This window comes from Hippocampus zosterae, chromosome 2 (genome assembly GCF_025434085.1).
Source record: "Hippocampus zosterae strain Florida chromosome 2, ASM2543408v3, whole genome shotgun sequence".
NCBI classification, from domain to species: domain Eukaryota; kingdom Metazoa; phylum Chordata; class Actinopteri; order Syngnathiformes; family Syngnathidae; genus Hippocampus; species Hippocampus zosterae.
The window spans coordinates 26840371-26857545 of record NC_067452.1 but is presented as its reverse complement, the minus strand read 5'-3'; the positions used below and the strand labels follow the sequence as shown (position 1 = coordinate 26857545).

The following is a 17175-nucleotide window of genomic DNA, read 5'->3' as shown; positions in this document are numbered from 1 at the left end:
ATACAAATCAAATTTGAAGTACTGCCCCCTTTTGGACTGCAATAACCATTACACATTACGCCACAATCCAGCGGTGGTAAGCGTTTGTCCTCAAGGGCCACACTTACGGGATAGAAGAGATTTTGGAACTCGAGGGGCGGGGAAGTTTATAGAAATATTTAATCTAAGTTTTATTTGTCTGCTGGTTAGGCAGCATCTCGGCCCGGGACAGAAAGAGACTGGAGCGACTGGTCAGGAAGGCCAGTTCTGTCCTGGGTTGCTCCCTTGACACTCTGGAGGAGGTGGGCAACAGAAGGATGCTAACTAAGCTAAAAGCTATGATGGCCAGTCCCTCCCACCCCCTCCAGCCCGCCCTGACAGCACTTGGTAGCTCCTTCAGCCAGAGACTGTTACACCCGCGCTGCAAGGAGAGATACCGACGCTCGTTCCTACCGACTGCTGTCAGGCTGATGAATAAAAAATAACAATCATAATAATAATTAAATTATGTGAAAGAAAATTGTAAATAGTACTGAGATTTATCCATTGTGTTCATATTGTATTTAATTGAAAGATGTTTGATGTTTTTTTCTCTTTCTGCTTTCTACATACATTCTTGCTGCTGGAGGCTGTAAATTTCCCCAGTGTGGGACGAATAAAGGATATCTTATCTTATCTTATCTTATTTTGCCAGACATTTACATCACTTTACATAGCGAAAGTGGAGAAATCTGCAACGGCCTGGGGGGAATCAATTTCCTGTCCAGTACTATTTGTGCCCATGGCCACAATAGTTATGAACTGACGGGCCATTTGCTCATTCATAGATGGGGGGCGGGGTTACTATGTAAATGTCGATTGATTTATATCAAGTACAGTAGACAACTGATGAGCAAGTCTGCCCGACAGTGCAGAGGTGCAGGGTTTGATTCCAGCTCCGGCCTTCCTTCCTGTATGGAGTTTGCATATTCTCCCCGTGCCTGCGTGGATTTTCTCCGGGCACTCCGGTTGCCTCCCACATTTCAAAACCATGCATGGCAGGTTAACGGAACACTCTAAATTGTCCCTTGGTGTGACTGTTAGCAGTTGTTTGTCTATGTGTGCCCCGTGACAGGCTGACGAGGAGTTCACGGTGTACCCTGCCTACTGCCTGAAGACAGCTGGGATAAACGGATTCGAAAATGGATGTGTGGGTGTGTGTGTATATATTTGTTAACATTCAGCGGCTATTCCATTCTTAATTCTACATACATAGCACACGGAGTCTGAGGTAAAATCAAGGTTTATTAGAAAACATGCAATAAAATGAAAACAGTAGCTGAGAGGGGGAAAAAAACACAGTCACATTCAAAACACCAAATCACACATGTGGTGGGACTGACAGTCTGCAGAGCCAGATACAAATGTACACCACTGAGTGATTTGTAAAATATAGATAGAAATATTGAATATGGAAGGCTCCATCATCTAACCAAACAATTAAGGTGCCATTTTTCCTGGGGTTTGTACATCTTCAACTAAAACGGCCCCAAACCTATCCGAGATTTGTGGGGATACACAGACCAGTGAGCGACCAATAATGTACATTCAACATGAGAAGTAACTGACACATTCTTCAAAATAGCTGATCATCAATGCAATGGGTCAATATCACAATGGAAGTGCCTTTAGTGCCCCTATCAGAATCACTTATGAAAACATAAAATGTAGCAGAATACCAAATCTCTGGTGCCTTATTGTATATGTGGGCTAACCCTTACAGGCAAGGGTTACCTTGCTGAACAAAAATATATGCAAGTGGACTTCCCACTCGTCATTCTACGTCCAGTTCCTCAGTTCCTGCTGGCCTAATATTTGGAGCCCTCCATGCCTCAGCCATCCTCTTCATCCCTGGCTTGCAGGTGCTCCTGACAGTGCTCAAGGAAGGAGTCCAGTGATGAGAAGCCCTCCTGACAGGGTACACAGTGATAGAAGCGTTGCCTCCTTGACGCCGGCCGCTCGAAGGTGTCCATCTTCTCTGTGCACACACTGCACTCTCTTCTCACCATAGATGTGTCATGGAGCTCCACGTGCTGCCTCAGCTGTGACTGCAGAGAAAAAACCTCCGTGCAGGTGGGACATGGGAACTCTCCTTCTATGTCCACATCGTCCTCCTCTTCCTCCTGTTTAGGCCTCCCTGGACCGGCCCGCACAGTCTTGCCCTGAGCAAGACTGCCTTTAACTTTATTGTATGGCCTGTGCTCTCGTAACTTGGTAGTTTTCGTGTCGGTTCCTGTGCCCTGACCTTTTTTGATTGCACTAAGACATGCAGTCGCAGTGTAATGTGCATTCAGAGACAGATGATGGAGGAAGAGCCTACCGCATATTTTGCATGGATAGGCACTTTTCCGTCTGCGCTTGCCTGCTGTAGGCGGAGTTTCACTCACTGATGTTCTCTTTGTACGCAATTTTATGTTGTGCTTCTCTTTCCTGTGCATGCACATCTTAGATGTATGCCTGAAAACCATGCTGCCCGAAGGACCACTCATAATCTGTTTTTTGAACAGGATTAGTGAATCGCCAACATGATCAGATCCGATCTGAGGTTTGTCTTCTGGCGTTGTTGTCTTGCCTCTATGCAGACGGTTGTTGAACAGAACTGTGTCAGTCTGGGGGAACAAGTCTGGCCTCTGTCTTTTTGCTGCTGAACAACTTCGGAGCCCTTGTGCGACTCCATCCGCACACCTGGTGTGAATACAAAGTCAGACATATAATCTTGACAAAGACGTTCTCTTAGAAACTCTGAATTAAACAAACATCATGTAAGTAGCCACAGTATTAATGACATCAACTAAGTTGCACCTGATCTTAGTATACGGTGCTCACCAAACTTTCTAGCTTCTTCCTCTTCCACATGACATTATTTATTTCAAGTCTTAAAATCTGCAATGCAAGAAATACGAGTTCACAAGTCGAGCCAAACCCGGTTTTCAAGACCGCTCGTCTGGTCACTTTGCTACCACTAGCGTGTGGCTAACGCTATCTAGGCAGATATGTTGAGAATAAACGGCATTTACTATGAAATGAAACTTACCTTACTAGCCAAAACACGCGTGGTTGCACAGCTGAACAGTCCGCAAGAAAACACGTTGACCCTGTTTGATATATGAAATAAACACGTCTTCGGCGACCGAAAACGACGCTAACGCTCCGGCAAACATGAAATGAAAGTTTGAGGGGGCGTTACTCCTCTGGACGGTTTCTGTGACGTCACTGCTTCCGAACCGACCGGCGTCTGGGCCAGGACGCTATTTTGTTTATATAATTAATGTCGGCGGCGTGGTAGGTCCAGTGGTTAGCACGTCGGCTTCACAGTGCAGAGGTACCGGGTTCGAATCCAGCTCCGGCCTTCCTGTGTGGAGTTTGCATGTTCTCCCCGGGCCTGCGTGGGTTTTCTCCGGGTGCTCCGGTTTCCTCCCACATTCCAAAAATATGCATGGCAGGCTGAGTGAACACTCTAAATCAGGGGTGTCCAAACTTCTTGCCAAGGGGGCCAGATTTTATGTGGTAAAATATTGGGGAGCCGACCTTGGCTGACATTCTTTACATTGAACAATATTGTTCAACAAATTTTAGTAAGCCAGTCTGTTTCACATTTCCATTTTTATTTTAATTTCGGCAATCTTAAGAATTTCTTTTGGTTCATTTGAAACAGGTATATCACATGCAACTGCTTATTCACTTGACTTTTTCTTAAACAGAAGTCTCCTGAGTGCAAATTGATTGATTTAAAACATAAAATGTATCACCATGACTTTTCAATAGTCACAAAACCTTTGACTCGAATAACGGGGAAATGAACAAGCAATACACATATCCACAACTGCAAGGATCATTTGAAATATGACAAATCAGTCAATATAAACACGGAGTGATGTCTTGTTAACTCGTGAGTGATGCCCTCTAGTGTCTAAATGCTATTACTCATTTAGTGAATGCTATTACTCATTTAGCCACTAGAGGGAAGCAGTACTATATGAAACATCACTCACCAGTCTACGAGACCTCAGTCAATGCAACACGTGTTCCATTGCGCCCAACCTGCGGGCCAGACGGCACTGATTTTATGACAGGGGCCGAGGGCCGGATGAAATTCGACCACGGGCCGGATTTGGCCCCCGGGCCGGACTTTGGACATGCCTGCTCTAAATTGTCCCTAGGTGTGAGTGTGAGCGTGGATGGTTGCTCGTCTATGTGTGCCCTGCGATTGGCTGGCAACCGATTAAGGGCGTCCCCCGGCTACTGCCCGGAGACGGCTGGGATGGGCTCCAGCACCCCCCCCCCCCACCCCCCGCGACCCTAATGAGGATCAAGCGGTACGGAAGATGAATGAATGAATGAATAATTAATGTGACCCTTTATTGATTTACCAGTTGTGTAATCACCCATACCATCAATACATAAATGCAAACTGCCGAAATTAAAATCAATCGTTTAATATAAACAAGGGACACTACAGCAAATACTGCAATAATTAAATTGGTCTTTTAAGGTTTAAGTAAAAGTCAGCGAATTCACCTGCAACTAAAGATTTGGCATTGATTGAAACAGAAACAGACATTCATGAACACATGTTGATTTGGTCAGCAAGTAGACAAGACAATAACACCTCATAAAGACAAAAATAAGAAAAATAAATCATGGAATGATAACTATTAACTCCCTTGAAGGGAGGCATGACGGGGGTTGGGGAGGGCGTACCTGAATGAATAAGATTCATTGGTAGGGATTAATTTTTTTGCATTGACAAAAATGAAGCAAAACAAAAAGAAAATAAATCCATCACCACTATTTACTTGCTCAACTTTTTAGTTGAAACAAAATCCAAATTTAAGAGATTAATGTCCCAAAGGCTTGAAGCTGTTAAATCAAATTAAAATTTGCTGTAAGAATTATCTTCTGCAATGAAAATGTGAAAAACGACCAAACAATTTACATTCATTCCCAAATCTCCTGGATTATTTTGAAAAGCAGATACAAGAAACACCTGGCCCAAATGAAAAGAAAGCAGCAGCAGGACTGATGACAAGGCATTTTTGAAACACCATAAACAACAGGAGTACAGTACATTACGGCGTCACATATTCGGAGCAGCGTTACACTGCTTACACAGACTTAATTCAAGTACAATAGGACTGTACTTTGACAAAATTAAATTGAAATACTCACAGTACTCTTTAGTACGATCAACTAAATTACTTAAACATGTGCCCTGATCTCAAAAGCCAACAGGGCTAATGCAGAAATCCTGGCAAAAATTATGAAACCACTGCTCCTGGATGACGATTATTTGTATGTTTAATTTTGAAGACCTATCACGAATGTTTCGCAAAACAATTTGTACTCAAAATGCCACACTTCAGGTTTAAAGAAAGTTGTACTCAGTCAGGATTTTTTGTTTTTAAATGGCAAGTGTGTGCGTGGGGGGTGGGCGGTTACAGAACATTTGTTTTGCGGAACATCCATGAATAGCTTTTTTTGTACTAAATTAATGACTGATTTGCTTGTCCACCAGGACGGGTGATTCCTTAATTTGTGCCAAGGGTTGTATAGGAAGTCATGTGATCTAATACAGTTGGAAACTGTCAGTATATGCATGGATGTACTGCTGTTCCCACAGAGATGTTTGGCAAATATTTACTAAGGGACCAAAACAATGTAAACATGAGCAATGATATCTCTGTGGCTTGAAACTCAAAAATTCTAGGATCTGACATTCCAGTATAATACTGTAGGCCTATTTGAGTTTGGGAACCATATGTTGTAGTTTAATGACCACAACTGAAATATCAAAATTGACAATTTGAAACCAACGTTGTAATCAATCATAAAGACCAACTAAAACATAAGTGCTAAAGCTACATTAGCCCTTTGGTCTCCATTTTCCTTCAGGCAGTAGGAGGTCCTAACAATCACAAGTTAACCACCTACAGGTATTAAAAAAAATAAAATAGTCCGCTTCTCTTAGCTTGTATACGTGTAAATGCAATTACACAAAGTACATAATTCCAAAATTTACCAATCTTGAGATTCCTCTTTCTTTAATTAGCCGATTGTGCATTGCAGATAATTGTAACCGTCCATTCATCGATTTTCTATTCCGCTTATAAAACTTATCTCAAAAGAAAAGTTTGGAGTGACAGGGGTATTATGCTATTTTAAAACTCTTTACAGTGTTTAACTACTGGTACTCTGATGTATTAGACTTCACGGTCCTAGTTTTCTAGCTCACAGCTAATATTTAGTACTTATTAAAACGATAACTTAAAAAAAATCAGTAAAAATATAATTTGTACACCATCTTAAAATGATGACACAAAATACATTCACCATCCTTTAAAATTAAAATGTTCTGAAAACATAAACAAGAGAAACAATCAAGAGCTCCATGAATGGAGTAAGATGACAGGTGTGTGTGCTTATATACTGTAACAGTCCAGTGTTAAATTGCAAAGAAGAATGGCAACATCATTTCGTATTCACCATCGAGTCCAAGTGTGACCTTCACCATGAGGAGTCAGTTTGTCAGGACTGTTTTTGTGGGCTGATCAGAAGGCTCACAGACAAGTACTGTGTGCTCTGTACAGAGGAAGCCTATCTCTTGTAGTGGCTAGGCGCATCTGCAAACATGTACTTCAGTCTGTACGCTTCAGCCAGAAGAAGGCCAACCTCTTCGTTACCCCAGTGGATTGTGGGAAGGTTCTGCAATAGTATAAGTAGGCCCTGAAGAGCAAAAAAACATAAATGACCTAGAACGAATATATTTATTAACTGACAATGTTTTATAATTGCTCAGAATTATGAACCCGTGAGGTGGCCCAAGGGCAGGGCTGTGCACAGCATATTCAAAATCCAATAAAAGAATTCAAGTGCTTTAATAGGGAAGCAAAAACTAGTGACATAATCGGTACTAGTCTCATTCATTGACTTTTTTTTACACCGCAAAAACTGGAATTTTAACAGGGTTGCGAGTCCTATACAATGCTGACTTGGCCAATGAAAACCCAACGTGTTCTATTTATGTATTTATTTTTATAAATCGTCTCACAGGGAAAAAGGTTGTAGTCTTGTGAATCAGTTTCAATGTATCTGCAAACGTTAAAAAATAAATAAAATTCAGTATTTCATCCTTCTGGAGCTAGATTTAAAAAACCCTAAAAATAATCTTTTTTAAACTGCGTCCCAAAATGGTTAATCTCAAAACGCTGTCTTCACGTTTCTGTGTGTACAACACATATGCATCCTTCCTCAAACCATGACATTGTTGTTCCAGTTCTCGCGTGGCCTTGCACAAACACAGCCAACAGGTAATTGTTCCGGCAGAAAAAAACCTGAGTATGATGGGGCTTTCCGAATAAAATCAGCATATAAATCATAAGGGTGTGGAAAATAATCGATATTAATCGATACATCGATGCGCACGTGCGCGATGCGAGTGCACCAACTCATTCATTGGGTACGACGCGATTGACGGGTGAAATCGCGATCCCTCAAAATTCGTTTCAAGCGCCGTTTTATTCATGTTAAACGTCACCTATGTGCCCTTTCCTAGGCGCATGGAATGCACCATCATTGTTTTGCGTTTTGTGTTGAATACGGACGGTAGCCGTGCGTCACATACAGTCCAGTACACAACTAGCGAAACACTATGGAAGTTCGCGCAAGCAGCAGCGAGGAAACTACTGTATTTAATGCTTCCGCAACATTCAGATCTTATGTTTGGAAATACTACGGCTTCGAAAAGAAAGACGGAAAGATTGATAAAAGCTCCGTAATTTGCAAAGAATGTCGCACTACGAAGCCATACAACGGCAGCACCACAAATATGCAGAGCACTTAAAACGATGGCACCACATCACCGACAAGTTTCCTGCCCCCTCCCCCGCCTCCCCGTCCAGTTCCTCGTTGGACACCGGAGAAACTCTTGGCAAACCAGGTCAGGATCAGAAAAAATTCGCCTCTTATTTTGGGGGTCACCTTGCAGCTCACTGTGACCGCGCAAGGAAAAACTATATATGGATGACTCTTTTGGACATTTCATTTTGACACTCAGTGAGAGTGGTTTGTGTACGCTACAATACACACAGCAGCTTTGAGGCTGTGACTGCCACATTGTTTCAATTGTATTTTTTTCCTGTCCTATGGAGATGGATATTTCATATAAGATACTCAGTGAGTAGTCTGTTTGTGTTTACACTACAGCAATAGCTGTGAGTCTCAGGTGCCAAATTGTTTACATTTTCTTTGCACAAAACCCAATTGTGAAAGGGCTTAAATAAGTTGTTTTACACGTTCTACTGTTTATAAGGAATAAAGTGGTCTACTTTTTGCAATACCATACTGAATTCCATCTTTTTTAAAACTTTTTTTCTTTGCGTATTTGCATCATGTTTAATTGCACAATATCACAACAAATTGCACTGTATCGTATCGCATTGATTTGAACTAAATGTGTATCGCAATGTGAAACGTGAAATGTGAAACGTATCGCATCATGTCGCCAGAGAATTCCATGTATCGTTTAATATCGCATCACTGGTAGTGCATCGAGATGTGTATTGAATCGTCCTCAGTGCTGAGATTCACATCCTAATAAATCACAAAGGCCTCCTGGCTTCCTGTTCACAGCCAATGTGGTGAGTTTGTTTACATGGGACGGTTTCTCATTCTTGGTTTTTGGTGATTTCTTCTGGCTTACAGCGCCACATAGGCCTGGCATATACTATTACATTGTGTCAGTGTTTCCACGTGGACACACATTTCTTGAGACGATTCAGTGTTTATGAGGTTATTATGCTTACTTTTTTTCAAATAAAATCCGGCTCTGTTTCTGTATGTTTCTGTTTCTGTTCCAACTCCTAGGCTGACCCCGCTCCTCAAACAGTCTCATATAAACAGCTGGTCATACAGGAAGAAGACAGAGAGCGGCATGACCAGATCATTAGACAAATGCTCAAATTGTCCAGATGAAGAGTCAGGTACTGCACTTTTGGTGTCTGTTCATAAATCAGAAAAAGCTAAAATAACTGGTCTTTGGGTGTCTGAAATATTTTAAAGGACAAAAAGAATCTCACAAAAAATTGGCCATAAAGATATTCATACCGGGGCGGCCCGGTAGTCCAGTGGTTAGCACGTCGGCTTCACAGTGCAGAGGTACCGGGTTCGATTCCAGCTCCCTGTGGCCTCCCTGTGTGGAGTTTGCATGTTCTCCCCGGGCCTGTGTGGGTTTTTTCCGGGTGCTCCGGTTTCCTCCCACATTCCAAAAACATGCATGGCAGGCTGATTGGACGCTCTAAATTGTCCCTAGGTGTGAATGTGAGCGTGGATGGTTGTTCGTCTGTGTGCCATGTGATTGGCTGGCAACTGATTCAGGGTGTCCCCCGCCTACTGCCCGAAGACGGCTGGGATAGGCTCCTGCAACCCCCGCGACCCTGGTGAGGATTAAGCGGTTCGGAAATGGATGGATATTCATACCTGAAAATCAACCATGGAGAGTATTTCTTTACGCCACTCAATGAGGAAAGCAGCACAGACATACAGGTGAAAGTGGGAGAACCCTTCTGCTTCAGCCTGTGCAAAAAAAAACAAACAACAAATGAAAACCTTTCATTTGAACTCCACATTTCAAGATGAATAACAATTGAATCTTTTTCCCCATAAGGAGATTTTTTTAATGTAGTTTTCCTTGCTGTACTTGATAGCTATGGTGGGTGGTGGAATTTTGTCATTGGAGCGGCTGGGGGGGAAACAATAAATAAATAAAATAACAAAATACATATAGTACTAAAATATCTAAAGTAACACTCATTTGAATATCTTTTTCTTATTAATAATAGTCTTGAGAAATGGGGCTAGTTTCCGTCAATGGACGGAGCCACTATAATAGGCCAAAGCCGGACAGGAAATAACATGGGCTTTAACCATAACCCCAATGAAATATTATCGGCTGTGGAATTATCACCCAACAGTGCTCAATACCTGTACTTGTATTGCACACGTCACACTTGTAATGAGAGCCCATCGGCCATGTTCTGTACGCTGAAACTGGAAGTATGTCATGACGCTAGAGACAAACTAATCAATTTCAAAATCTATAACTGTATTGCATTTATCCTGCTCCTCTATAAAATGTGCCGGTACATATACCGGTACTTTCAAATACTTTTAGTATAATATTTCATTTTCATTATTATTTTTTTGTTCTTTGTGCCTTTAAAGGGTCCTCTATTGATGAGACGCCAATGATAGACAGACTACATTCAATTATGATTGATGACGTGTATGTCACCTGGTAAGTATCCCACAGGCGGATTGTGCAGCGCAGTGGTAGCTCCCTCATCAACAGATTGTTCATCCACCGGAAGGCAAACTGTAGATATTCCACCTCATACTTTTTGAAATGATTGTGAATGTCCTCTGACGGCAGAAACACACAACGAGTTCCATTACAATGATACTTTCTTACCCTTTAATATGAATTAGCCAGTTAGTGTAGTACTGAAGTTCAAAGAAAATATTTTGCAAGGTACATGCTCGACTGATGAATGCATTTATTGCGGGCCTATTTTAATACAGTGAAAGAGTGGCTGATTAAAAATCAATTTACCGTCGATCCGACTGACCAGCTCCTCTAGAGCTTTGACTTTGTTCTGGATTCCTGGCTGAGCAAAGGTGTAATTGTCCTAAAACAACAGCAAATTCCATAACCAAAGCAAATTCAAAGAAAAAGAGAAAATACAAATTTGTGGGCAGACCTGTATCCCGTCCAGTAGTTTGCTCATACACCAGAAGCTGTCAGCCTCAATGTTTCTCTGAATGTCAAGAGACAGGGCAGCCACTTCAAAGTTTTCCATGTCCTCCACTAGAAGAACAAATGACACCGAATGACTCCATACTGACTTCCCTCAGCCTCGAAATTATGACATTAATTGACTGAATAAAGTCATCATGGGAAATGTATTCAAATGTGGTACAGTACCATTTTAAGAATAATCAAATGCATTTTAGTTGGAGAGCAATTTCAAAGTTCTGCACAGATAAACAAAATCAAGTACAAATTCTAGGTAGAGGGTTGTTCAGATTTTCCCCACAGGTAACTTACTGACAAACTCAGACAGGAAGACCACAAAAAAGGGTGTGACAAGATCATTGATCCCCTGGACGTAGCCACTGGCCGGGTGTCGAATAGCCCAGATGAAGAGGATGCGTTCAAATACCTGAAGGAGAAACAGATGACAATAGTATCTGAAATAAAGTTGTGTTAGAAGTTAGATTTTGTTCATTCATGATACATTCGAGAACATGTGAGTAGAAATGGATCCATCAAACGTTTTTGGATCTATTTGTGAGAAGGTGCCATGAATGTATCATGTACCGTATTACATTTTAACAAGTGGTGAAAAAGGGTGGATGTGGTCTATCACACGTTTGCTCAAAACTCTTTTTGTATACAGTACATTGACAGGATGATCCAAAAAGTGTTTAGTTAATTACCTCTTGCACTACAGGCTGCTGGAATAATGGAATCAGAGGGTTGGTCCTTGGAATGTCAATGTGAATCTAACGAGGAATCAAATATGCGCACACTTCATTCATATAGTAAATATTACAGATGCACTGAAATTAAAATTCTTGGCCAAAACCGAAAACCGCAAATGAGGAACTCAAGGCCAAAAACCAAACCACAGAAAGAAGCTATAGTGTAGTACCATTAAAACCTAACATAAATAAACAAACAAATTAATAATAATAATACTCAGGTAGATCATTTTCTGCCCTCTGCCAAATTTGTCAAAAGCTATGTTCATACTGCCGGTCAATTTGGATGTGATTTAATTTTTTTTTTTTCCATCTCAATGTGAACAATACAATTACGATTTGTTCAAATTCAGCCGAGGCTTCTTTTTTATGTGCATATGTTGCTGGTCACTGACGTTCTCTAGCAGCCCAGGTCAACAGTACCTGTCGGTATGTGTCTTTGTAGTGCTCATCTGTTCTGGAGTGGTAATATTGCACGATGAAGCCAAAGTATTCCTCACGCTTTCTCTTCAGCACAAGCTCCCTGCGCTCCTTGTTGGCTGGCAGGTAACCCTGTTTGGCAGAAAAGAGCAGGGAGGAGAAGGGGGATAGGTACCTCAAAAGAAGCTGAATTACCATTTCTACTACCACACAACAACTTGTAACGCCTCTTACGGAGAGGAGCCTCCATGTGATTGGACGGACTTCCCTCGGTATGCCTGACCAGCTGTGCTTTCGCAGCTCCTCTGAAACCAATCAGAATTTTCACAATTAGTACCATCATAGTCCCTCCTATACCCACGATGACTCATTACCACATAGACGGAGCTGGCGCCCTACCAAGGTCAGTGTTGGCACTAGCCAGCAGTTGCTTGAATTTGTCCAGCCGGCTCTTTTCCCGCACGGTCATGGGAGGAGCTCCTGATGCATTCTGGTCTGAAATGCGAGCCACCAGAGGGATGATGGGTCGAATCGGAAGAGACTGCTGCTTCTGGAGTGTGGAGCGAACTGTGGAAGGTCAGACATGCAAATGTCCAAGAAGATTACTTAGATAAGAAATAGCAGATGTTTTATGTGACTAAATAGGACAAATATTGAGAACATCCCCTGACGGGCCGGGAGGGGACATACTGGCATCTGCGTTAGACTGTGGGCAGAATTGTAGTGCACCTTTGAGCCTCCGAGACTAAGCAGCCCTGCGCCCTCCAACGGGCCATCTTGGACAAAGTGATAGACTTAATAAACTTGAATACAGAAGGAAAAAAAGGCCAAAATCCCATGGCACACAAAGTTTCATAGTGTAAAATCAAGGATGCCCAAGTCCTCGAAAGCCCCGATCGAGCCTGTTTTACATGTTTTCCTCCTCCAACACACCAGATTCAAATCATCAGTTCACCAGCTGATAAGGCAATTTGAATCAGGTGTTCTGGAGGAGGGTAAAAATGTAAAACAGGCTGGAAAGGGCGGATTTGGCCACTCCTGGTGTAAATGTAGAATGAGAATTCAAGAGGAAATTAATACACGTGACATATAAAGTCCACTTTCGGTGTTTCCCCACTAATAGCCAAGCAGGTACCGGTAGATCACTGACTTGTACGGACGGGGCCAAAGATTTTACATTTAGTTGTAGAACAATAATCCAGATGTAATTTTAAAATCTTGCAGTTGTGAATTACTGTACTGGCTGGAATGCTCACTGGTTATGCATAACTAAAATAATCTCCTACCTGAGGATGTACTGAGGTGGATCTCGCTGTTTGACTTCACCACCTTGCTGTTCACAAGCTCGTGCTCGGTGTCCTCCTCTTTTGTGTGTGACATCCCACTTTGTGGGGCACCAGCCGCATCTTGCTTCTAAAAGGACAAGAAGAAGCAGATCAGCATCCAATCGGCGTAACTATAATTCCCAGATTTAATCACTGATGACCATTCCTTCATTTGTACAGTTTCAGGCAAAATGATCTGACACATTTGTAGGTTAAACGGAATGCAAATAAAATAAACAAAACCGTGTTTTTATTTTCGAATAGTACATACTGTATAATGCCATTTCTTTTGTATATGGCGTCCGTACTTCTTCGAAGCAGATAACGTTACAGTGACTGTGAACTCTGATCAATATTGTGAGATGCAAGAGACTTTTCTCAGACCAAAAATGAATATGTTATAGACGTTTGTGAACGCCTTCAGCAGTGTGTGGACAATATTGGATCTCATTTGACTGATTTAATTTTTAAAACACAATGAAATAGAATGGCATTATATGTACTTTTCGAAAATAAAAGCACATTTTTGTTTCTTTACTTTATTTGCCTTTTATCTAACCTACAAATATGTTAAATCATTTTGCTTGACCCTGTATACCAAATCTTGGAAATACAATCAATAGATTCACACAACTTTTCCCTACGCTACTTTCTATTCTATGCTTAATTGGCTGCAAAATTAATTGCAGCCCAGTTTTACAGGAAGTACGCACTGGTACATCGTGTAAAAATGGGATGCAAATTTTCATATATGCCAGCATAAAATTTTCCTTGGGTCTGGTGCATATTATTTAGTTTTGACTGCACATATGCACTTGTGCACCATTTATGCATATGTATGATAAAAAAATAAGTGCCCTAGCATGACATCGGGTGTCTACCTGCTTCTGGGTGAATGTAGAGTGCACTCCCGAGGGCAGGGAGGAGCACAGGGCGGGGCCACCAAGAAAATCATCATCCTCCTCATCGTCATCAATGTCCCAAGCATCATTTGTGCTCCGAGCAAACTCATGGAAGCTTGAGATCTTTTTAGACTTGAGATTGTTTAACTTCAGCTTTGTGTCTTTGGGATACCTGTATGTAAGGAAAAGACAGTTAAAAGAAATTAACCGATATTGAGATTGTTTAACTTTAGCTTTGTGTCTTTGGGTTAAAAAAGTTAAAGAAATGAACCGATATTCACATTTCTAGGTGGTGTTAACAGAATGACACACCAACACAAGATATAAACAGGAGAGCTTCTCCATAAATGTTGGAAACAAAAAGTGGGAAAATATCGTCTGCAGACCAAATCGAACTGAGATATGCGCCTCGATGAAATGCATTCATGGGGACAACATGACAGCATGCAGCCCACTTGCAGTAAGCACTTACGAGCGTCGTAGACATGGGTCAAGAGGAGGATGTTGCGCTCCATAAACAGGCTGCACACTGGACAAGACCACATGTGTACTGCAGACAGGTTCACACAACTTCACAAATACTTTCTGTCTGTGTTCATGCCAAGAGTTACGAGGGAAAGCATCTCATCAGTTATTATTCAAAGAAAGTTGACCGGCACCTGACCCTTTTTTTTTTAATCAATGATGAACTGTTTTGCAGCTAGTGGTGGCAAATTACGCACATCTTGTTCAGGCCCAAATCTGCCAAGATCCAATTTAAAACACCAGGTTAACATTGGAATACAGTAAATAAGATGCAGCGACTAAATAATTTCAAGTTTTGCTGAAAACAACTTTTTAAAGGGTTGCCCTAGACCCTTCAAAGCCAATATCAAACTTAATCCATATTTTTGTGACTCACTCATACTAAACGCTTCAGTGCACGTGGGTGCAAAAGGTCCTGGTCGCCTTTCGTTGAAAGGACTACAAACCTGTTATCTTCGTTTACTTAAATCAACTTAAAGTAAGCCCGATGGCTGAGACCCGGACAGACTCATGATGTGACAATGGCTATGTCTGTGACTTGTTTTATCGAGAGAAATCCTAGAACAGGAGTACCCGCTAAGTGTCCTTGGTCAAACACCCTGGATGTTTGGGTTTCAAGTCTTTACACCGACTTTAGTGTTAGTGTTAGCTTTAGTGTGCCTGCTGGAGTGAAGAGACAAAGGTAGCTACACCCTTTTATTTAGTGCAGATCCCCCTCTCTGTCTGCCTTGGCAGATGGATACACGTGACCGGCAGTTATATGTCTTATCTTTATAAACAGAACAATCTGTATTTATGACAAACAAATTAGCTGACTGGCTCTGCAGGTCAAGTGCTGATGACAGTTGTAGATGGCTACAACTAGTTAGCCCAAACTACCCAGTCAGTGCTAGCGGGCGCTAGCAGGCTGCCGGCCAGCAAGAGCATACGCCAGGCAAGCGGTTAGTGACAAAACCCGGAGAGATGAAAGAGACTGGACCCTGTAAACGGAAGCCAGGGCTATTTTTTAAATCGATTTAGACAAACACGAGCAACACGACGACAGAAAGCGTAGAAAAACCTCATGGGTTAATGAATTGAACTCGGCAGCCGGGACAGCTCATCTGCTGCATGTCACCGCCGTACTTTCATAAACAGTTGAAAGCATGAAAGCCAACCAGTGGACGTTATATTTCAAGCGAGTGTTATACACACTGTAACAGTGTGCTAGATGCTACACTGATCGTTAACTGCACAAGACTTACAAGTCATTGAACAAAAGAAAGCGCGAGTGGGGGAAAATCCTACCTTCCTGGAACCTTAGCATTTTTCCTCCAAAAATTGATCCTGTTCTCGGTGGCCATACTCTGTGAAGACAGCCCACCCTTAGGTCGACATTGACACCGGCTCCCCGCACCAAGCAACCAAGAGGAAAACACGTCTGTCAGCCATTGACGATGACTCGGTTCCCGTTTGCGCAATCTTGGCTGGACAGTGGAAAACCTGTTCAGTTTTAAACGCGGCGGTGTGGAAGATACAAGGGGATGGAAGTCGCCATCTTGGCACACAGTAGCTGAAGCCAAGCTTGCGGTTGGTGGGCGTGGCGAACAGGTGCAGCACAGGCAGCCAACGGGAGACTGCGAGGGAGGGTCCTGGATGGCGTTATAAACGCGCAGATAACCAAGAAACGTTATAGAAACTTTGTTGTTGTTGTTGAACTACTGTGGTCCGCGTTCAGAATGCTCAACCGCCTGCGTGTTGAGTTTGTGTGCGGCTTTTACAATCAGGTAGGGATTACAAACTTTGATTAACAAAAGTCGTAGACAAAAATAACGTTGCTTATTGCAGAGTCAAGTAACTCCATCCAGAGAAGCTTTCCGAGCAAAATCGAATATAGTAGTGGAAGAGGTGAGGCGCAGTGATAAAAGCCCCCCCCCCCCCCCAAACAAGGAAACAGGAAAAACAGAACAAATTGGTAAAATAAATCACAGACCATGAATCAAAAACCTTTCTTCTGCATTTTGGACAATTTCGTTAAGTACTTCCCATTTTTCCACCGGCAAATGCTGCGTTTAAAAGTTCAGCCCACACGAGGGCAGACTTTATTTGTTGTCAATGAAACCAGTTGAGCCACACGCTGTTGACTGTAAATATTATTTTAACTGCTTATTACATTTAGATAGTTTTGAAGGCAAGATATCCATTGCCAACCAACCAAACAATCCGACCAACTTTCTTTCCAGTTTAAAGTAATCTAAAACAGAATTGACTTCATTCAATTCAAGACACATGAACGTGCAGGTGTCTTATTCAAATGTAGGCAAATGCACTTTTTTCGGTTATAACTTTCCAAACTGTACACTATTTGAATATTTGAATTGTAGGTACTCTCTGCTTTGTGTTTGTTTGGAAAATCACTGCAAATCCGTACCAGTCTTCACATACTCCAATCGGTAACAAACATCAGC

At 42.0% G+C, this 17175-nt stretch overlaps 3 protein-coding genes across 8 annotated transcripts in view; 1 reads left to right on the top strand and 2 right to left on the bottom strand.

The window, feature by feature from the left end:
- Positions 1-1245: 1245 nt before the first annotated feature.
- si:ch211-148l7.4 (uncharacterized protein LOC563603 homolog) lies at positions 1246-3241 on the bottom strand. 3 transcript variants are annotated; one of them, XM_052057306.1, is made up of 3 exons: positions 3053-3241; positions 2821-2901; positions 1246-2703 (listed from the first exon to the last, which is right to left on the bottom strand). In XM_052057306.1, exon 3 carries the CDS (start codon positions 2505-2507, stop codon positions 1851-1853), a length of 657 nt encoding a protein of 218 aa, XP_051913266.1. In that variant the 5' UTR covers positions 2508-2703; positions 2821-2901; positions 3053-3241; the 3' UTR covers positions 1246-1850. The 3 variants fall into 3 exon arrangements, with proteins under 3 accessions (XP_051913266.1, XP_051913264.1, XP_051913263.1); XM_052057304.1 differs by having other exon boundaries at positions 2845-2901; XM_052057303.1 differs by lacking the exon at positions 2821-2901 and having other exon boundaries at positions 3053-3239.
- Positions 3242-4433: 1192 nt separating this feature from the next.
- On the bottom strand, positions 4434-16312 carry tbc1d22b (TBC1 domain family, member 22B). Of its 4 annotated transcripts, none has more exons than XM_052057882.1 (14): positions 16016-16312; positions 14676-14753; positions 14183-14375; positions 13263-13389; positions 12376-12543; positions 12211-12281; positions 11980-12108; positions 11512-11577; positions 11120-11234; positions 10773-10879; positions 10625-10700; positions 10307-10434; positions 9493-9588; positions 4434-6741 (listed from the first exon to the last, which is right to left on the bottom strand). In XM_052057882.1, exons 1-14 carry the CDS (start codon positions 16069-16071, stop codon positions 6613-6615), a joined length of 1539 nt encoding a protein of 512 aa, XP_051913842.1. In that variant the 5' UTR covers positions 16072-16312; the 3' UTR covers positions 4434-6612. The 4 variants fall into 4 exon arrangements, with proteins under 4 accessions (XP_051913842.1, XP_051913844.1, XP_051913843.1 ...); XM_052057884.1 differs by having other exon boundaries at positions 14676-14732; XM_052057883.1 differs by having other exon boundaries at positions 13263-13386; positions 16016-16311.
- A 69-nt stretch (positions 16313-16381) lies between these two features.
- myt1b (myelin transcription factor 1b) overlaps positions 16382-17175 on the top strand; it is a 122979-nt gene continuing 122185 nt past the window's right edge. Inside the window, exon 1 of the mRNA XM_052057831.1 lies at positions 16382-16494. The gene's annotated coding sequence lies outside the window, so the exon portion shown is untranslated. The remainder of the gene's footprint in view (positions 16495-17175) is intronic.